The sequence below is a fragment of the Etheostoma cragini genome, chromosome 8, assembly GCF_013103735.1.
Source record: "Etheostoma cragini isolate CJK2018 chromosome 8, CSU_Ecrag_1.0, whole genome shotgun sequence".
NCBI lineage: Eukaryota > Metazoa > Chordata > Actinopteri > Perciformes > Percidae > Etheostoma > Etheostoma cragini.
In genome coordinates this window covers 14,247,320-14,269,971 of record NC_048414.1, presented here as the reverse complement: position 1 = coordinate 14,269,971, position 22,652 = coordinate 14,247,320, and the positions used below count along the sequence as shown (strand labels likewise).

Here is a 22,652-nt window from a genome sequence, read left to right as displayed (position 1 = left end):
TTAATCAAACTTCACTAAATGGTCACGTAATATTCTTTCCTGCTTTGTTAAAAACATATTCATTACAAAATCCGATTAGTTGTTTGTAATAATCAGTATGCAGAGCACAGATCACTAAGGATGTTGAATTTCTGTATGTGAGCTGGGGTCATTTCAACTGTTCTGGGCTGAAGAGATGCAAAGGCTCATGGGAAACAATGTCTTTTGAACGGTTTCTGTCCTAGTTAAATTGTGTTTTAATCATGTTTTTTTATATACTGTATGTATAAAAACTATGTTGTTATTATTTGTAAGTACCCTAACGTTTTATATTTGTTATGTTTCTCTGCATGTTTAAAGCTATAGTGTGTAGTTTCTGTAATGTGACAACAAAACTTACAATGCGTTCACATGATGCAAGCCTTCTGTCTTAACACTACTGATACAACTTGACCTGTTAAGTTTCACCTTGTGTAAAAACAAAGACGGTGTTAAGCAACAGGTTTCCACACAAAGTACTGTTAAAGTCAACTAAATCGGGATAACAGTATACTTTTGCATTAGCTTTCCATCCTTGCCAAAATGATTCCGCAAGCAGTTTGAAACAAACTGTGAGAATTATTTTAGTCTTTAACCATGGTTTAATCTGGTATCTGCATTCCTTCTGTGGCAGTCTGCAACCAGGCTCCTGCCACACTTGAGTGACATATGGGCAGATTGAAGCCAGACAGCTCATTATCAACACCTTGTCAGCCAACTCTCTCCTTTCCTGTATGTATGTGTGTGTGTGTGTGTGTGTGTGTGTGTGTGTGTGTGTGTGTGTGTGTGTATGTGTGTGTTAAGGTGACTGTGGGACGACTTCAGCCTCCTTGTCTGGGGATTATAACTGCCTGAGGAAAGCTGTAAAGAGCTACATAGAAGTGAAGGAAGTGCTTCTAAGCAGACAGCAAACATTTTCAGTCTGGTATCTTTTATCCATCGTTACTTGTTGTCTGTCTCTGAGACATAGATGTTTATTACTGGCACAAACATCCACTTGTAGAAACTCTGACTTTCTGCTTCTTTCTATTTCCGTTACTAACTTCTGTTTTTTTTTTCTTCAAACATTTCCTCTTTCAGATGTCTGCAGGTTCCATGTGAGAATGTGTGTGACTATATTGTTTGTGTGTTCATCTGTGTGCACTTCCTGCTCTCTGACAGTGCTGTGACAGGTATATCCTCCTGCTGGGCCAGCCAACGGTTAAGCCTGGCCATCCTTTCTTCTCTCTCTCTCTCTCTCTCTCCAAGCTAACATATTTTCAGACTTTTATCACGTCACACCTCCCATTTTTGGCTCCTTATGTACTGAACAGAAGTTGCAAGATAGCAGCTGAAGAGAGAGAGAGAGCGAGAGACAGAGGTGAGAGACAGACAGAGACCAAAAGATTTGTGGGTGAAGGGTAGTGATACAAATGGAGGTGAGCATGTGTGTGTTTCAGATGCTGTTTATAGTGCAGGGCCACTTTTCATTAGCAGTAAACAGAGATAGAAAGAGAGTCAGCAATGGGAGGAAATGAACAATGGGGGGGGGGGGGGGATGATCAGTTAGCTGCATTGGTAGCTGTCAGCCTGCACTGGAGAAGCCTCATTATAGGTCAATTAATTTGGCTTAAGGGCCAAGGCCGAACGTACAAGGGTGTTTGAGGAAGTGTGTGTGTGTGTGTGTGTGTGTGTGTGTGTGTACAGTGCATGTAGTAAGCACAAATAAATGGTAAAAGCTGCAAAGACATAGTTTACACATGTTTTGGTGCTGTGTCATCTATTCTAATACTCAACATTGTTTATTAAGAAACTAGAAAAGCCAGTTGGAATCTGCATGGTTAATTTAGATAGATGTATCATTTGGCAGCTAAAGGATTTGCTATTCACTGGAGATCTGTTTTGCCAACTCTTTCACACTGGTGGATTGAGCTATCAAATGATTTCACACTTGAAATGCATACTATTTCAAATAGTAATACTATGATATTAAAGGGAAGATTTTCAGATGAATTTCAATAATTTGTAAAGTATGATACTTTACTGTAATAAACAGGATTCTAAACCTGGTTGTTGGTGTATGTGTGTATACGTATAATTTGGGGGCGAAGGGTGGGGGTTGGGAGGGGAGAGGCATTGAAAAAAGGGAAGAAGTTGAAAGAATAGTGCAAAAATAGTGGAAGAGAGAGAGTGTGTGAGAGAGAGAGAGTGTGTGTGTGTGTGTGTGAGAGAGAGCGATCTGCGCAGGGAGACGGAGCTTCGCGTCTGGAAAACAGCATCTTTCCCTTCACTCTGCTCCTCCCCTCTTCCTTCTCGGCATCTCTCCCACGCTCCAAAGCTCAACCTTCAGTTTCCCGGATCCTCCCAAATTCTCCCGAGGTATAGTTTATGTGCACTAGATTGTGTGTGTATGTGTGCATTGAAGCCTGCACATGTGTGTGTGCGAGTACTCGACGCGGTGCTCAGTACTTTCCGTGTTTCTCTCTCTCTCTCTCTCCGTCCCTGCAGCTGAGCTGAGGTGGGCGTGTGGAGCCTCTGACCCTCTCTCGCCCACTCTCTTTCTCTGTCTCTCCCTCTTTGCTACAGCTACAGGGGGCTATGGATGGACTGCGTTTACCTCCACTCATCGAGGAGGCTTTGGACTCTACAGGTCTGTGCAGCTGTTTTGGCAGTGTGTGTGCGTGTGTGCGTGTGTGCTTGTTTATCCATGATTCTGTGCAGTTGGCTGTGGCTATTTTTAGACATGCACGCCAGATCAGATATTATCAGCAAGAAAAGGCAGAGAGGTCGATGTTTCTCTCTGCTGAGAAAGAGTGTTTACTCCTGAAGTGAGGGATGGGGTGGTGAACTGAGGAGGTGGAGGAGATGGAGAGAGGTGACCAGGTGATGGAGGGGAGAATGTTGTGGTAGCCTGTCTTTATTAGGAGCTGTGGTCGAGCTGACAGACTGACTGACGAGTGGGCATTACTGTCAGCCATGGCTTCTGTGGACATTTAATGGAGGCGACACGCTGCCAGGTACAGTAATAATAGATGGCTGGCAACCAGAGGCAGGAAATGATGTAGCTTGCCTTTAGTCTGTCTGCATGCTATTCTAAGCCTGGTTGAGAATTGACTCAATGTGGAATCATGTAATGTTGGATATTTTTATAGATCAGCTAATTTTTTATACTTTATGCTTAGATTGTTTTTAGCTCCAAAATTAGGTCTTGTTGTAGACTCGCTTTGAATGCATGATGAGCAGCTGTTGTCAGGCTTGTTTGGTAACTTTATACAACTGACTGTTGGTGTATGACATTTGGTATAATCATAATCAGTACTGCATTTAATTGTATTGAGGGAAGAATGTGGGGAATGTTTCTTGTGTCTTTGTGTCCCAACAAGGACGAAGAGTGTGTTTTCTTCATGTTTTGAATGGGCGTATAAACAGAGCAGCTCTGTGTGGGACACTGCTAGGAGGATGTTGATTGGTGTGGAGGGGCTCAGAGAGAATCACAGGTCAGCAGCCCTTTGACCATTGGCCAAGGTTGCCAGAATCAGGCTTCCTTTTCCTGTGCAGTACTGTCCCAAAGTTGAACTTTTGACAACAAGCATTTGGCGGATTATCTCTTAATGCCTGCTCTTCAGTCAGCTGTAGACTTATTAAACCACTTTGTTCAAAGTGTTCAGTGAGTCATTTCCTCTAATGCATCTATTATGCTGGGGCCTGCGTATTGACCATCCTGCCCCTCATGAGATTGTTCCTGTTACTCTACCTCTAGAGACCTCTTGCCTTTCATCAGTCTGAGGTCTGCTTTTAAAGCAGGAAATTCATAAGAAGGATAGACATACAGCAGACAAAAAGTGGATTGATCAAAAGCTAGTGTCTTTTTGTATTACATTAAATAATAAATGGATTAAAGGGCATTCATTCTGTCCTGGCCGAAGTCAGTACTAGCTAGATTTCTGTCTGGGTGCTTAGAAAAAGGTGACTTTGTTCTAAACTGTAGTTGAATTCTAGGCTTTATTTTAAAATGTTTTTTCATTCCTTTTGGAAATTAATTCTGCACTGCACTAAATGAACTGCTTCTAAAACACTTGACAAATGTACCAACAGGAAATACAGATGCTCTAACACAAACACACTCCCACTGCTCTTTGACATTTGCGAGTTGTCTGTGTATCTTCCATATTGTTCCTCCCACTTGCACAAGTCGCCAACCATATTCTCTCTCCATCCTTCTCTCTGTTTTCCCACTCAATATCTCTTCCCCCTCTTTCAATTGCAATGCTCGGCTCTCTTCTGCGCCCACACACGCTTGAAACACACGCACACACACACACACACACACACACACACACACACACACACACACACACACACACACACAAACCTTTGCACCTGCCAGTGCCTCAGCCCACACAGCATTTCACTCCTGTCCTCTCCTGCTTTTCCCTGCACTCCTCTCCAGTGTACTCTCTGGAACTAACAGCTAAGTTTGTGCCTGAGATAAACTTTGTAGATCTGGGAGGTGCATGGACCTCTGAGAAAAACAACAATGTGAGATTCTCACATAAGTGTTTAGTAAGGCTAATCAAATGGAAACAAATCTTGTATGTTTTTCTACCCTCAGGCTTCCCTGCTTCTTCTCCCTGCACCACCCTATCCTCATTTCCCCCCATTAGACTTAACAGGCTTTCAAGGCACTGCAGGTCCCTGGCAAAATTGAGTGTGCCACGTTTGTTTTAATTCTCTTGGTTGCATAATGGAAAACGTTTGGTCCAGGAACCTTCCTTCCTGCAGCTTATTCTATGGATTTAAAAAAAACTTTACTTCTCCCTCGCAGAAATGCTCGGCACTCTCAACCTATCATTAGGTTCTTTCTTCCTCTGGGTCATTATCCTTTTTGGATTTGGCGGCTACATGGTGAGCTGTGGTACCTTTCTTTCCTCTGGGATTATGTGATGTGAAACCTCCCTAAGAGATTGCTTTCAGGTGGGAGGTACTGATTTGTGATCAAATGGATTGTTACGGCATCACTTGTTTTCATGCTTTGTACTGTCACTATTCATAACCCCTAATGGAATCGCTACACAACAAGCACATGTACACGCACACATTGCACCACCACACAAACCACGCATATTCCCATAAAAAGCAAATTACCTGAATCAGTCACCTACAGTAGGTGCACACTGACACAGCTTTTGTTTAATCTTATCCAATGAGGCCAAGTTACATCTCATTCTAACAATGCATCTCTATTCCATTGACCCACTTTCTCTTATTTCCCTTTGAAAGTGCAAACATGAATTTTCCATTTAAATAACAGAGCGGCTCATTAAGTCAGCCCAACTCTTCTGTGCTTGTTATTCCTGTCTTTCTTGTTGTCTCCTGCTACTGTTGTTCCTCTATCTCCCTGGAGTTTTTTTAGGCTCCAAGTACAGAGAGAGAGAGGGAGAGAGAGAGAGAGAGAGAAAGAGAAAAAGAGAGAGAGAGAAAGAGGTATTAACCTCATGACCCCTGTAGCTTGCTCCTCATCTCAACCTGTTGAGTCTCACACAGCTTGAAGTCAGAAAATGTCATGCTGACTTCACTCTGTGGGCAACTTGATCATTGCTATGCTCTATATTCATTAGCAATATAGATCATATTCCTATTCGTCATTAGCAAGGAAAACATCCATATTCTGCTGCATAATCAAAATGATGCCGCCAGGCTTTTAACTCGCACTAAGAGGAGTGACCCTGTCGCACCAATCCTCGCTGCCCTTGACTCACTACTGGTTTTTAAAGCCCTGAACTGCCTGGCTCCTACCTGTGATTTGCTATACCCCCCATGAGCCGAAGCTCTGGGGCTTTCAAATCTCTTCTAAAGACTCACTTTTATTGTGTGGCCTTTTCAAAACTGTTTCTTATATAACTGTTGGTTTTGAAAAGTGCTACACAAATAAAGGTATTATTATGAAAGGACACCTGATAAGATCACTCTGTGGGGAAAAGCAAAAAGTAGATGGAAATATTTCTATGCCAAGCAAAAGTGTGGACAAAGCAAGCTTTATTTCCATGGTGATTTTCCATATGGTGAAGCCCTGGTGTGCAGAGGCCACCATGGAGATGAACGAGTGCATGGCTTTACCTGACTTGTTCTAGTTTCATCAGGAAGTGAGCAGCTCGTGTGCCCTTCAGGCCATTTCCTAATTCCTCCTTCCTTGCATCTCTCTTATTGTCTTCTCTTCCTCACACACCAAAATTGAATAGCCTTCTTCATTTGATAGGGAATGGAGCAGACACATATTAAACATATTTAATATACATTACTACGGCTCTAACTGCCGACTCCCACTGAGTGTTTTAGGGAGAAAGGCCTGCCTGTGGCGCCAGGTAAAACCAGCTCTGTCCCTCCTCTAGCATGCCTCTGTTTGCTTAAATTGTCACTCTGCTCCTCAAAATTTGAGAAGTGCATACTTCATCACACTCTTCACTCCATCTCTGAACATCAAATCAGAAGCTAAACAAAGAAGCTTGTGTTGCAACATTACAGTAATGTTTTTTTAATTTAATCTCAGCTCTTTCAAATTCTGACAAAGAACGCTCAGCTCTGCTTGTTGTCTCCTTTCTAAAGTGGAACCATGTTTGCAGTGACATACTCAATGTGTTTTGCTGCAATGTGATAAGGAAAGAATGTGCTGGGGCTAGATAAAGCCATCCTCCCCCCAGAGCTGTAACACTGCTCCTGAGATGACTCTCCTGCCCGTCCCTGCTGTAGTATGCAAGCAGCATCCTTCTCTAATGCAATCCCTGCAAGAATAAAGCCCAGCGCTGGGCTAACGAATGCGGTGGAGTGATCCCAGGTATCACTGCAGCTGATACTGCTGCATAATGTGTTTGACATTAACGCACAAGGTGAGGTGATAACGTTTTCTTAAGAACTGAAATGAACAAAACAAACAAGCTGTTAGGAATAGCTAAGAGGGCAGATGGTTTGGGAACACTGGATAGTAGGGATGGCAAGGAGGTTTCATAGAGTTGATGGTCCCAGAACAATATGTTGAGGGAGGCTGTCAAAGGAAGTTAAAGACAGTTGAGAAATGCTTTCTTGTCCATCATATTAACAGATGTCCTAAACAATTTTGCAATGCCCAGCAGCAGTACAAAAAGTGTATACAAGTTTTTACATTGTACTTCTTAATTCTTGCCATGTTTTCCCTGTTTGAGCCCATTGGAGGACTGTCTGAAGGCCACAAAACCTAAAACACGGCATTCGGATGTGAATGATATTCAGTGGGGAGCTTTTTGTCTCTTGATGGCCTTTAGTTGCCGCTGGCAATACAAGTAGCTCTAAACTCTCCCAGCCACACGGTCCAGCTTTCTTCTTTATGACTAACTCATTACACCAGCATCAAAGTTTAATGACAAATAGTCCAGTGCTCGTAAAACCTCTCACATGCCTCTCAGGGGCTACATTGTTTAAATTAACATTATTATGAGACAGGAACGGTGTAGCTTTCGTCTAATGTCATACAGACCAAATATAAGATGTAATATATGTTGTAAGTGCTTGGTTATGTTGGAAATAGTTATATCTAGTTAGGGGAACAACAAGGCAGGGACATTACCACAAGAGATGGAAGAATCCCCTGAGCCAGGATCCCACCAGTAGCATCACTCCTAATTAGAAAGATTTTTAGTTAATGCTTTACTGTGTCCCCTGCTGCACCTTTTCCTCTTCACATGGCTCTATTCCCATCTGTCAGCGAACACCATTCCCGTCTCCCATCCTCACGCTGCTTTCTGAGTACAAACAGCAATTTTGAGGCACTCTGACACTATTTACACATGAATGTGTGATGCTACATATCAATTTATTTCTGAGATTGAGCTTGACCCTGGATGGCATGTCATTGAGAAATGAGATAGAAATGATGGCAGGCCAGTGTGTGATGTAAGCATAATAGCCAGGGAGGAGACAGTACCTGAGGCACAAGTGATTTTTTTAACCTATGACTCCACCTGAGAACAAACTAACACTGTAAATACAATCTCCATTTAGATCTGGCCTTTCCTGCCTGGCGGCAAATCTCATCTGACTAATGGGAATAGACTTTCCCCTCCGAGTCAAATGGATATTTACCGTCGTGTTGTTGACGATGTTGTGCTGCAGATGATGCCTTCCCTTCTAGTCTGACCAGCTCTGCATTTGCCTTCGCAGCTCTAACAAGCAACAGCTGTTATAATGTCTAATCAGGTTTAGCTCTACATCATACACATTGTCTCATTGGGCTTTACAAGCCCACGTTAACAACAGCTCAGTCCAGGCTGTCTACAAGGAGAAAGAAAACACAAAAAAGAAAAGAAAACGGCACACAACAGTGTAATGTGACACATTACAGTATATTACAAGAGAGGGAGGTGTGTTTGTCACATCATACAGTATGAGTTGTAGCTTGTGTTTTTATGATCTTGGAGGTGCATTGCTGAGTGGTGAGTCATAGTGACTCACAACTCCCCCTCCCCCCTTCTCTTTCAGCATTGTGGACTGTCAGCTAACTCACTCCACCTACTGTTCAGAAATGTAATTTCAGTGTGCAAATACAGAAATATAATACATATCTGTCTTATAGTAACATTTTAATCAGGTGTCATCAACAAGTGTTATGGATTAAGCATGGATTTCTTGTTTCTTGAATCTCATAAGAGGGGCTGTCAGTAATTTTGTGTATATAAATTAGTGTGTTAAATTAAGGTCCATGAGTGCAAAATAGGTTGGAAGACAACAGACTCAAATGCTCATTCAATCACAAGATGGTGTTGTTGATTCAAAAGAAAACAAGAAGTGCTGTGTTTTACCTTGACCGCATTTAGGTTGATGACAGAGAGGTATTTGTCACCTGTAAATCTCTCTTCCTGTCTCCCTCTCTCCCTGCCAGGCATCCCTTTCTAATATCGCTGTCATCTTTTCATCAGATGACCCTTGCGATCTGAAAGCAGAGTGCAGCCCCACCATGGACAAAGAGATGACAGCAAAGGAGAGATGCGTTCTGAAGAACAACGAGAAAGAAGAAATGGACCAGGACAGAGCTCAGGAGGAGGAGGAAGAAAAGAAGTTGAAGGAGGAGGAAGGTGAAGGGGAGGAGAAGGGAAATCCGGAGCAGGAGCCGCTGACAGAGGAGCAGGAGCTGGAGGAGCTGAGGGCCCAGGTGCTGCAGCTGCTGCTTGAACTGGACGACGCCAGAGATACCTCCAACAAACACCAGGAGAGCTTCCATGAGCTGCAAGGTGAGACCACTAGCCTTGGATATGACTGTCAATGCCAAGACTGTATGTGTATACTATTTATTGATGATTTATTGTAGTGCTTTGAATCATTAATCTTCCTCTGTCACAATCTTTTATCCATTATTTACTACTTATTTCACATCCATCTGACCTGAAATCAAAATCTGTGAAACCAAATGCAAACATCTTTCACATACCATATATCCTGTCTTCCTGGGGAAATGTATTGGCATTTCAAGAGAAATGCTGCCAATTGTGAAGTTGTCATTGTCATGTTTTTGTGTGTGTGTGGTTTTTATTTTAAGATTTTTTTTGCGGCATTTTTGGCCTTTATTTAGACAAGACAGCTGAAGCCATGAAAGGGGTGAGGGGAAAGGGCATGCAGCAAAGGCCCGCAGGTCACAGTCGAACCAGGGCCTGCTGCGTTGAGTAGTAAACCTCTATCTATGGGAACCTGCTCTACCAACTGAGGTATCCATGCGCCCATGTTTTTTGTGTTTTATGACTATTAATCAGGACATTTGTGAAACGTAAACTGGGGCAAGCAACCGAAGAAGCTAAAGCTTTCCCAAAAACTGCAAGCAAAATCATTTAAAATATTTAAGTATTTTTGGAATATCCTGGAAATCCCTGTAGCCCTTGTAGTGAACTAAATAAAACATGTAGTGCAATTAGCTCCAACTGGCATCTCTTTTAAAAATGGAAATTTAAGAAGATATGTACTGTAAATAAAAAAACAAAAACAAATTTAAAGCTTGCCACCAAAAACTGTTAAATAAATATGAACTGAATAAATATGGCGGGTATGTCAGTCGCAAGTTGGACAAAAAGTGGATACACCATGCTATGCAGGGGCCAGTTTAAACAACTTGCAACATGTTAATTGCCTCTCCCTATAACGTTGACACAATTTACCATTCAAAACAAGTGCTATATTTGCAACCCAGATACAAGCATGCAAGAGCTTGACTCGTAAAAGTATCTGTAATTTGCATTCAACAATAATTTGTGAAACGTGATGATGCCGCCATTTTTGATCTGAGTGTTCTAATCTCTTTAGTGAAATGGGCTGCATTTCACTACAACTGACCACCATCATTCCTGCACTTGCGTTTCTTGACTCCAGGTGTCTCAAATCTCTACAATGGAGGTGGTGAGTAAAATGTTATCTGAACCAATAAACCGAGTGGACAAAACATGATCAAACCTAAAAAAGAAATTACTAATAAGCAAAATAAGAAATTATTTGCAATTAAACACTAACATTTATCTCAATTCTGCCATCTGGAATTGTCCCTCTCTATGAATCATGTAATAAGTATGTAATGATTTTGGATTCAATCTTAACTATTATTGTAATGAAATAAAACAAACAATGCACTTTGCATCTTAGTGACTCTTTACATTTTCTCAGTTCTTTATATCCAAGTACAGAAGAAAACTTGGTGTCCTCCGCCTGTACAGCTTAACTTTCCACCCGAGAAATCTCCTGTTTATCACAATCTAGCTGAACATGTAGAAGCATAAATGTTTATATGCAGTCACTGACGCAGTCATTTCCTCAAGGCACTAAATGAAGCATCACATCATACCTTAGAAATGATGAGCTTAACATTCAGGGACACTAGCAGTGAGTAAGGCCTTGGGTATGGGGCTACAGAGAGCTCAGTGTGCATGTGTGTGTGTGTGTGTGTGTGTGTGTGTGAGAGTGTGTGTCTCTGTGTGTCTGTGTGTATGTGTATATTTATAAGTGTGTGCATGTGACTGTCTCATACTAAAAGTCATGGCGTGGTGAGCTCAGTTGTTTGTTTGGCAGCGGGAGAGGCATTCCTCAGACAACTGCGTGCATGCTGAGGGAAGCTTCCAGACTGGGTGTCCTAGACCACAACGAGAAATCACTATTGGTCAACCCCCACTGGGAACAGTCAGCTGTTCAGACTGCTGGCAGCTGTTGGGGGGGTTGGAACTGTGAAGTTTGTGGGGGTCCTGAGTGTACATGGTCAGAGAATGGCGGAAGGTGAGGTACAGGTAAAAATCACGGACCTAAAGATGATTATTTATACAAGCTGCCTATCACAGCTTGTATCATGAAAACAAGGGTAGATTCCATGCCAGCAGAAGAAAAATCTGAAGCACAATGTTGCTGTTAAAAGGATCCCCATGACAACTGTTGATAGTGCGTTTTAAATGTTTAAACAAGACTAAGAGTGTATAGCAGTGCTAGCAGTACATCTGTGAGGATGTATCGATCACACTGACAATGCTAATATGCTGATGTTAGTCAGGTGTAATGTTCACAAAGTTTATGTAAATTCATATTTGCTAATTAGCGCTAGACTCAAAGTACAGCTGGGGCTGATGGGAATGTAATTGGTTTTATATATATATACAGTATATACTAGGAAGCGTAAATACAAGGGTAAACAAGAAAATGTTTTTTTTTGTTAATTTAAATAAATTGATTTAAGAATAAACAAGCTTAACTGACCTTCCTCTGTATTTAACGAGCTGCTGTTATTGTATTATAACCATTAGTGAATCTGCCCAAAGGATCCTAGAGAGAGGACTTGGCATGACACACTAATAGGGACCAAAAAGAAACAATACAAACTTAGCAAATCAAAAGTGGCAAAAATAATCTGCCTAATTTTGTTCTGCTGTAGATTAGGTTATAACAATAAGGAAGAGAAGACTGTTTCATCAAATGGATATAATAGTAAAATGCATATACTAACAAATTGTACAGTAATGTTTATGGTTCGGCTAACATTGTGTTTAACACAAAGACCTGCTTGTGTTATTCAGTCAGGCCTCAAGGTTGAACCTTATCAAGTTGTCATCTTTCCATTGGCCTGCTGAACTGACATTTTCCTCTTATCTCTCTCCCCACTCCCCCCTCTCCTCCACTTCTCTTCTCTCTTCACCTCTCCACCAGGTCTGTTGGAGGATGAGCGTCTGGCCAGTGCCCATCAGGCTGAAACCTTCACACGTCAGATCCAGAATCTCCAAGGTATCATATTTAAATGCTTAACAGAAGTTCTGTTCTTAAATAAACTCAGGCAATAACTATGATTATTCCACAGACAAAGGAAAAATAATCAAAAAATTAAATTCAGATATTGCATATTACATTTCTCTTGTCTGTCAATAGCTCAATGCCAATTTCACTCCATAAGCTGCCAGTGAGAACAATTTGTTAGCATTAATCAATAGGACTTCCATCTTGTACGTCACTGTATGGATTTCCATTGTCCCCTAGTTCTCTAATGAATATTCTCAGACAGAAAGTGCTACTTAAGTTTGTTGGGAGTTGATTTACTGGAACACGTTAAATGCTTGCAATCACTTGGGTCATTGATTTGGGGGCATTTTTTAAGAAATCATTCACACCAAAACACAATTATTCTTCAAAAAGCCTATATGAGATTTGTGCTTAATCATGAGGGCTCAATTAAACACACCCCAAAACCAACGCATCCCAAAAAATCCAGGATAAGGGCTCTGAGTACAGGAAAAGAAAAAATAAATGAAGAAAAGAAAAAAGAGAGAAAGGAAACCCAAACCTTACAATAAAAGAGACAAAGATAAATGGAAAAAGGAGGAACAAGATATTGTTTTTTAAGCTGCAACTTAGTTTTCAGTCAGTTTGCAAAACTATTTAATGACGTATCTGCAAGAATTATGTCTGAACTTTTTAATTAAGTTAATACTAGTTTTATTGCCATTGCCTTTTATTGCTCTCTTGTTTTTTGAGAGGTGGAGAGGATTTTCCTCTTCTGAAAATACTAAATTAATAATCTGACCCTGAGAAAAAGGTCTGTTACGATAAATTACATGAGCTCCACACACAAACACACACACACACCTACCTACCTACCTACCTACCTACCTACCTACCTACCTACCTACCTACCTACCTACCTACCTACCTACCTACCTACCTACCTACCTACCTACCTATCAATGCAGTCTCACCTACACATTTCCTCCTCTGCTCCCTCCAGCCCAGCTGCGTTCTGTGCAGGAGGAGATGGACAGCCTAGAGGAGGAGAAGGAAAGCGAGCTGGCCGAGGCCCAGGAGGAGCTGCGCATTGCTCAGGAGGAGGTGATCCTGCTCCAACAGGCGGCGGAGGAGGCAGCAGCAGAGAGGGAGAACGACATCGCCTCACTGCAGGAGGAGCTGTGTCGCCGGCGGGCCGAGCTTCAGCGACTCAGCGAGGAGACCCAGGAGTACGAGTTGGAGATCACCACGCTGAGAGCTGAGATCAGCATGAAGAGTCAGCGCAGAGACGCCGAGAGGAAAGAGGGTGAGGGACGTGGAGCGTGGAGAGGAGAGACCAGTGTAGTAATAGATGAGAAAAAAACAGAAGATGACAGGTATACCGTGGGGCTTGAAAGTTTGGGCACCCTAGGTAAAAATGTGTATTAATGTGCATAAAGAAGCCAAGAAAAGATGAAAAACTCTCCAAAAGGCATCAAATGACAGATTAGACATTCGTATAATATGTCACAAAAAGTTAGATTTTATTTCCATCATTTACACTTCAAAATAACAGAAAACAAAAAAATGGTGTCTGCAAAAGATTGGGCACCCTGCAGAGTTAATACCTTGTACTGCCCTCTTTCAGCAAGTATCACAGCTTGTAAACGCTTCTTGTAGCCAGCCAAGAGTTTTTTAATTCTTGTTTGAAGAATCTTCACCCATTTTTCCTTACAAAAGTCTTCCGGTTCTTCAAGATTTCTTGGCTGTCTGTCACACACTGCTCTTTTAAGGTCTATCCATAGATTTTCAATTATGTTGAGGTCAGGAGATTGTGAAGGCCATGGCAAAACCTTCAGTTTACGCCTCTTGATGTAATCCACCGTGGATTTTGTGGTGTGTTTATAAACATTATCCATTTGTAGACACCATCCTCTCTTTAACTTCAGCTTTTGGCTGATGGCATCAAGTTAGTGTCCAAAATTTGCAGAAATTTTATTGAATCCATTTTTCCTTCTACTCGTGAAATGTTCCCTGTGCCACTGGCTGCAATACAACCCCAAAGCATGATTGATCCACCCCCATGCTTAACAGTTCGACAGAGGTTCTTTTCATTAAATTCTGTGCCCTTGCTTTTTCCAAATGTACCTTTGCTCATTCCTGCCAAAAAGTTCTGTTTTAACCTCCACAGAACTTGTTTCCACAATGCATCAGGCTTGTCTATACGTTCATTTGCAAACTTCAAATGCTGATTTTTGTGGTGAGGACGTAGAAGAGGTTTTCTTCTGATGACTCTTCCATGAAGACCATATTTGTATCTCTTTATAGCCAGCCTGTCTGCCAGGTCTTTCTGGATAGATTGTGCAGTCAAACGTGGGTTTTGACTTGCTTTTCTTTCAATCCTGCAAGCTGTTCTGTATGATATTTTTCTTCGTCTTCCAGATCTTGCTTTAACTTCCCCTGTTCCTGATGACTGCCATTTCTTAATTACATTCCGAACAGAGGATATTGGCATCGGAAAACGCTTTGCTATCTTCTTATAGCCTTCTTCTGCTTTGTGAATGTCAACTATTTTCAGTTTCAGTTTTCTAGATGACTGCTTAGTGCGCGGTGCATGCTGTAAACTGCCCAAACTTTTGCAGACGCCATTTTTTTGTTTTCTGTTATTTTGAAAGTGTAAATGATGGAAATAAAAATCTAACTTTTTGTGACAAATTACATGAATGTCTAATCTGTCATTTGATGCCTTTTGGAGATTTTCCATCTTTTCTTGGCTTCTTTATAAACATCAATACAATTTTCTTTATCTGTGGTGCCAAAACATTCAAGCCCCAGTGTAGATGAATGCCAAAGAGAAAGGATGAGAGACAGAGGGTGGAGGAGGTTTGGGTAGTTGGCACACTTACCTCCTCTTCCCTTAAACATTGTTTTACTTATAGTACATCAAAGTCAAGATACAAAAATGATTGGTTTTACACCTCATCTTTAAATCTTGTGTAAACAAGAAAACAAGTAAATCTGTGAGAGGACTCCATGTGCTCTATGGAATTTATCCAGCTTACTTGCACATATATAGCCCATGATCAGTCTTTGTGACTAATATTGTGAAAACAAAGAATACTGTTATGGATGTTTTTATTCCATGCTCACATGTTAGCATCCTGCAGTCAAGCTCATAAATCATTTGTGGGTTTAATAAACATCATAAATTACAAATGTGATTACTGAGGGGAGTGGTGTGAATGTTTGTGTGTGTGCAGATGTGTGTGCACATAGGATACCAGGGACATGAAGTCATGAGGGGGAGGGACACACTTGATATCATCGCTGGGTTTTGCAGCTGAGCCTCAGTAGGGACTCAGGGAGGGGAGTTCATATTATTTCATTGTTGGGCTGTTTCATGAAAACATCACTCACAATTTACTCCATAAGCACGTATAATCTAACTCAAAATGGCATTCATTTTAAAGGAATAGTTTGACATTTTAGGAAACATGGTTATATGCTTTCTGGCTGGCACGATGTGGTTTGACGGCGGGTCAGGATGGCCAAGATCAGTCTCCTGGAGTCTCTGCCAGTTACCATGGCAACCGGTCACAGCCAAAAATATTCCAGCACATGGCCCCCCATAAAACAGCAAATTATCATTTTTACACTTCATTTTTATACAGATTAAATTAACAAGATATGATAGTAAATTAGTTGCGATTAGACAGAGCCATGCTAGCTCTTTCCCATTGTTTCCAGTCTTTATGGCAAGCTAAGCTACTGGTGCTAGCTTCATATTGAAAGAAAAGTCATATTTAGCTCAAATAACTCCGGGAAAGAAAGCAAATACACATACAGTATTTCCTAAAACTACTCCTGTAAATATATTCTAGGTTGTAATGATGTTAAGCCTCAACCAGGGACATCTCTGACTTTCCTTATTTTGCCAGGTGACGTGGACCTGCTGAAGGAGGAGTGCCGTGTTCTGAAGGAGGAGTGTCAGACCCTGAAAGAAGACAACAGACGTCTCTCTGAGAGGCTGCAGCTGCTGCAGAGACAGAGGACATGGTGAGAGGTCAATGACTGCTCACTCATCAGCTGTGCCTACTGGATCAGCTGGAGGGGAGACCCTCTGGAATACTACCCCTCGTCACAGCCATTCCTGTCTCATTTAGAAAAAACTGGCCACCTGTTTAAGCACTTCAGTAAAGCTGTAACATGTGGGATCACACCTAAGTGCCCAAACCATTAGTTTATTAATTGATAGCTATTTTGACAGAAAATTAATCAACAACAGTTTTGAGAATGAAAGTTAATTATTGATCTTAAAAGCAGTCTCCCTACATGATCTATTTAGTAGCTATTATGACATTTTTGAACACATCCCCCAATCTTCCTCGGCATATGGGCAATATTCAAAACAGAAGTTACAGTGCTTTACAGGAAGAAGAAATGTGGGATTAGAAGAGACAGAGAAGACAATATATACAACACAGAGAAATAAGTCACAAAGAAATAGTTATAAATGAAACAAAAAGTTTTGATACTTGAGGCTTTGCTGTAGGCTGTTTTAGAGCATACATTTGCTAACCTGAACAGCTACTAAATGGACCTCGTGGTGGGACAACAATGTAAAAATGATGATTAATCTAATTGAATCTATCAAGTAAGAATGTCAAACATGCTCTAGTTCCAGCGCCACTTTTCTCTGTTTTGCATCTTTTTGAATTTAATTTAAAAAAATGTTTTGGTTTATTGGTCAGACAAAACAACAATTTTACTGTGATGGGCCTTTTTTCGACATTTTATAAACTAAACAATAATTAACTGATAGTAAAAAAGTAATAATTGATTAGAACGAAAATAATCTAGCGCTGCAGTGCTATTACAAAGCTGGCAAGATACATATGCCTGTAACAGAAACATGAATAATGAAATAGTGTCTCTAGTGTTAGCAGATGTTGAGAATGTCATGATAAAATATCTGCATGTACAAATGTTAAAAGGCTCGCTTGTTATCATATTAAATAGCATAGCAACCATGTTAAGCCTTTGATCCCGGAAATTATCAGCCCTTTTTTGAGTTATTTCAGCTGAAGTTGAAAGTATGTTGTATTCTTCCCCATGACTCCTTTGGTCCAGCTCCAGTGTCTACCTGTCACTAAAAGAGGAGGATGCAGAGGAGGGCACAGAGGGGAAGGAGATAGGACTTGGCTCGGATGAGGTCTTGACAGAGAGTTACATGACCATGGCCCAGTCCGAGAACTGTCGCCTCGTGGACGCGTCCATCCAGAAGAATATTTCATTTGATGGAAAGCCCATGACACCAACCGGCTGGAACGGAGGCATTGGGGAGATCTTCTCCCTGAGGGACCAGCTCAAACAGGCAGAGGAGAAGGCCTCACAGGTTCAGAGAGAGGTATGATGCATTAGTGTCTAAGAGATGCCTTGGGAGTGTATGATAAAATGAATAAAACATGGACAGATTTGGGTCAATCGTTATAAGCAAATTCTGTTTTGGATTTTTGTTACGAAGATTTCAATCAAATACACTAAAAGTTGATTGTAAGGAAAAGACTAAGAATGTACTCTCTGTGTTCTCCAGTGTAACGGTCTGAAGATGGAGCTGCAGGAGCTGCAGGTACTGTATGACTGCAGCCAGAGGGAGAGAGCAGAGCTGGAGGAGGAGCTGCAGCGCTGCAAGGCAGAGCTGGAGAAGCTGTCAGGGGGGGCTCAGGTGAGAGACAGACATGAATAATAGTACGGTTAGTATCCGAAGTAGGGAAACTGATTTAAATGTTATATAACTATAAGCAATTAATGATCATCTTTAGTACATTTAAGTTGTTTGGTTAGTGTTGCATTCGTAAAGCATCATTAGAGCAGGTTTTGCTGTTTCTCAATTCTTTTATTTTTAAATGAATGTGAACTTGTCCTAGAAGTGGTTTTGAGAATTGCCAGCAGTGATTACTACACAACTAAATAACGTTTTTTTTTTTGCCCACACACTGTCAACTAACACATACCATGGCTAACATCACACCTACTGTATCATGTGTCTTTTGAGCCCCCTCTTTATGTGTTTCATTCTGTAGCAATATCTGTTTGGATGTAGCCTGGCCCGGCCTGGCCTGTCAGCCCATGTCATTATTAATAATGTATTTATTGTGTGCTTTGGGCTGGGGAACCGTCAGCAGCTCTGGGACCTTCTCCCTCCTTAAGACTGGTTTCTATTGATTTTTATAAGGTGCTGTGTGAAAGTCCACTTGCAGTGAAATAAATACAGTTGTCTGAAATAGGTAACTAAAACAATAAACTGCATTCCCTGTTTCACTTTAGTCAAAGTTACACTATAGTATTGTTGCATAATATGTGTTTGAAAGTATGGATAGTTTTTAATGTTTTCAAGCACTCAGGGGAAAATCCAAAACTCTTAAGTTAAACTTTCTTAACGCAATAACCAAAGTACCAAATTCATTTTCCTTTCATTACGTTTATATTTGCTTATTGTTTGTCCTCTGGGTTTGACCTTATGAGAATACAGTTTGTGAATGCAGCACAGTGTGACATAGTTTACCTACATTACCACAGACTCAATATTCTGCAAGTTGATTTTCCTACAGTTTTAAAAGCAATGGATACCAACAACTACCTTAAGGAAAGAAAATATGCATCCAAAAATCTTAAAAAACTAAACTTTTCCACGTTTGGAAATTGGTGAGAATCAGTGTAAAATACTGTATTTATGTAGGTCCTTTATGTTTTCTGTAATAAGAAACAAATTGAACTAAAATCTGTGTTTTGTCTACAACAGCCGTAAAGGGATGTCTCTGTGTTATGTCAAACTGTCTCCCCGTGCCTGTCTCTGATGCTGTCCTTGTTCTCTGAATGTCCATGACCTCTCAGCCTCTACGATTACAAATTTAGCAAAACGTAAAAACAAATGAACACTAAAATGAGGATAGAGAGACAAAAATATCACAATATGCTAGTTGCTACCTTTATGTTGTACGTCTTTCTTTCTTTGTCACCATAACATCACACGCAGCCAATAAATGCCCCACAGGACTGCTCACACATATTCACATTGAGTTGATGTGTATGTCACCTTAAAGTTAAGCATTGTTTATTTAACAGGGAATGTAAATCACTCCATCACAATCCTTCCCCTTGATATAAACGCCATAGACCATGTCACAATTTTTTTATTTTATGATTTGTAGTGGTGGTCCATTTGTGCCGTTGTCACACCATTTAATATCTGTGTTTTTATGATTTGGATACTTCTATCCATCCATTTATTCATTCCCTTCATTTCCATGGTCCTGTTTGTTTTTATTCCCTCCTCAGAGATTCATCCATGCGTCTGAGCACCCTGTTCTCTCCATCCCCTTCTTAGGAATAATTGTAATATTGGCTGTGGTCTGGTGCTGGTTGTCGGAGCTGGCGTCCCAGAGGGCAAGGTATGGGAGGAGCTTATCTCTATCTGATGCGTAATGCTGCAAATGGTTCTTGCACACTGATGATTAAAGAGTCAGATCAGCCAAATAACATAAAAAATATGGTTTCTCACACCTCATATCTAACTATGCAGATAGTTTGGGTTTTATTTGCTAAGGTTCTAAGATATAAGTTTGCTAAGAAGTGTTGCTGGATTTAAAAAAACTAAACAAAAACTTTGTTTTTGGTGGAGGCAGAAATATCTCAAAACCTGGACATGTAAGTGAGAAAATTGTTTTTTGTGTTATTCGGGTAACCCTTATATATAAACTTTTGCTCAAGATTAATTTGGAGTGGCGATTGTTGAGGAGGGTTGGTCTAGACTACATTTTCCTGGGAAAATCTTCAGTGAATGAAGGTAGATAATGATATGAAACATTTATGGTAGATGGACATGGGACGGTTGGGCAGTTTGGCAAATTACAACATAATATTTCCATGAATGGCACCGAAGTCATTTACAGGTAATAGTTTAATATTTTGGTAAGTAGGCTACAGTATGCTTTCTCTACAGAAGATTGATACCGTATTCATGTCTGTGTGTTAAATATTATATTACAGCCAGACATTGGTTAGACAACAATTACAGCCAGACAGCAAACATTGACAACCCCCCCCCCCCCCCGGCAATGTTTGTAGTTGGTTTAAACTTTAATCTGTACACAATAAAACATTTAAAAACAACTATTTGTGGTCTTCGGGGAGTTAAAGCTGTAAATAGCTAATTGTTGGCCTATAAGCGCTGTAACGTCTCTGAGTCTTCATTGTCAACCACAACCCGCGGAGACAGCATTTAAGTTCTGGGCAGACAGATAAACTGGTATTCGTCAAGAAATAGCAACAGCGCATAACTACCCTAAAACCACAAAATGTTGTTTTTATAATTCTATTTGTGTATGGATTTAACAAAAAAAACAACAACATGTTAATTAGTGAGCTTTAGAGGTGCTTGTATGTATCTGACAGAGGTAGACCAACTGTTTTGTGCTAAGCCAATACTCTCCTGGCTTCAGCTTCATATTTATGTATACAGACATGAGAGGGGTAACAATGTTCTCATCTCACTCTGTAAGAATGCGAATAAGCTTAACTCCTAAAATATCAAACTATTGCTTTAAAAGCCCAATACGGTTTATCTTTGGCTGATGGATAGCCTCTACTGACACTTAACACCACTCTTATCCTGTCTTCCTTCAGGGGAGTGAGGTAGGTTGGAACTCCATTTTGACTATCACTGCAGCCACAGCAGTGCTACTAATGATGACTAGCTTGTTGAGAGCCCTCGTCCGATGTTGACTGGACGGGCAACAACTGCACAAGGACAGACGTCTGCTTCAGACCAGCCCTTGTTCTCTCCTGCCATGTCTATAGACTGAACTGGATTTCTCTTAATGTGATAGAGCTGACAGTGGTGTAGTACGAAATGTATGGGAAATGTTTTCGCTGATGAAAAGGTATTACATGCACTGAGAATGATGCGCTCAGCCTCATTTAAGACTGAAGATGATGATGAGTTGACCTGCAGAGAGTCCACATGAGGACTGAGCTCACACCACTAAATGTATGCTAGTGCTTTGTCACTCTTAATCTTTGTCTGTGAATATTATTTTTCTCTCCTTTAGCTAACAATGTGATACAAATGAAGGTTTTGATTATTAATGCACCAACTGGTTTTCAAATTATGGAACCATTATTTATTTATTTGCTTGTTTGTTTGTTTGTTTAAATATTTAATTTCATAGTTACATAGTTCATAGTGGTCTCTGATAATAATGACAACTCCGGAGTCTGGAAAATTAATCCACTGAAATCGATGATATGTAGGCCAAAATATGCTCTTTATATTAACAAAATGAGCAGGTTGTAAATGAGTTGACTATTAACTTCTTGTTGCTTTCCCCTAAATACTGAATGCAATATATTCCACGTACAACAAAACAGAATTAAATGTCAAAAAATCTCCATGAATTAACATCAACTTAACATTACGAACTATCCAGCCACTGTATTTCTGCCCAACACTTTGGAACTCTTTAAAATATGAACATCAATGATGTGCTACAACACATGTATGGCTAACAAAACACCTGTTGTTCTAAAATCAGTGATGTTTACAGGGGCGGGGCTAGAAGGAGGGCATGGGATGGCACGTCTCCCTCTGAAATATGATTGCCCCCCCTGGCGTGGCCCCCCATCCTTTGAGCTCGAGTGCTGTCAATCTGACAGTTGTGATATCCATTGGATCAGAGTACTGTCACTTGGCTGCCTGTTTTGCTAATCTTCCCAGCATTTGTCATGTGATTAATTAACATTTCCATGATGACTATCCAAAATTCTAATACCATGGATCCAGCACTATTTCTAAGCATATTTTCTATGCTGTATTCTGATAAAATCCCCCCCCCCCCCAATAATTATTGGTCCCCCTGTGCCACCTACTTAAAAAATCCTAGAATTAACCCTGGATGTTGAACCCCTTGTGGGTGGAGTCGGCTCCTCTTTAGAGGGTTGTTCAGTTACTGTATGTGCTTTGCTCCAGGCTCTGTCACGTCTGCCTGCCTCAAATGTCTCGTGTCTGACTCTTAAATCAAACAACTCCCGCCTTGCTCTTTAATTCTCAGTTCAGCCAAGATGCCAGAAAGCATGTGCAGTATTTCTGATTTATCTAACCTGCTCACAGCTCACTTTGTGATCAACTCTAAAATCTTACAGCCACAGTTGCATCGGTAAACTTACAAATATGGTTTGCTGTAGTTTTGTTATGTGCTAGTAAAATACCGCAGCAAATTTGGGAATAAATTGTAGGATAATTAAGCTATATTATTATGTTTTATAACATTTCGCCGTGTAGAAATAAACTTTTGTTCCTCTCCAGCAGGATTTAAATGGCTAGTGTTTTGTTATTTACGTTTTCTGGAGATCGCAGGTTG

The 22,652-nt window shown here is 40.7% G+C and overlaps 1 protein-coding gene across 8 annotated transcripts; it reads left to right on the top strand.

Annotated features, from left to right (window-relative positions):
• Positions 1 to 2,188: 2,188 nt before the first annotated feature.
• LOC117949799 (coiled-coil domain-containing protein 136-like) lies at positions 2,189 to 21,701 on the top strand. 8 transcript variants are annotated; one of them, XM_034880334.1, is made up of 10 exons: positions 2,189 to 2,376; positions 2,506 to 2,647; positions 8,906 to 9,254; positions 12,190 to 12,264; positions 13,259 to 13,561; positions 16,173 to 16,290; positions 17,365 to 17,641; positions 17,828 to 17,959; positions 19,573 to 19,685; positions 20,920 to 21,701. In XM_034880334.1, exons 2-10 carry the CDS (start codon positions 2,600 to 2,602, stop codon positions 20,930 to 20,932), a joined length of 1,428 nt encoding a protein of 475 aa, XP_034736225.1. In that variant the 5' UTR covers positions 2,189 to 2,376; positions 2,506 to 2,599; the 3' UTR covers positions 20,933 to 21,701. The 8 variants fall into 8 exon arrangements, 7 of the variants coding, with proteins under 7 accessions (XP_034736225.1, XP_034736229.1, XP_034736232.1 ...); XR_004657740.1 differs by having other exon boundaries at positions 2,190 to 2,376; positions 19,622 to 19,685; XM_034880338.1 differs by having other exon boundaries at positions 2,190 to 2,376; positions 8,943 to 9,254.
• Positions 21,702 to 22,652: the final 951 nt, after the last annotated feature.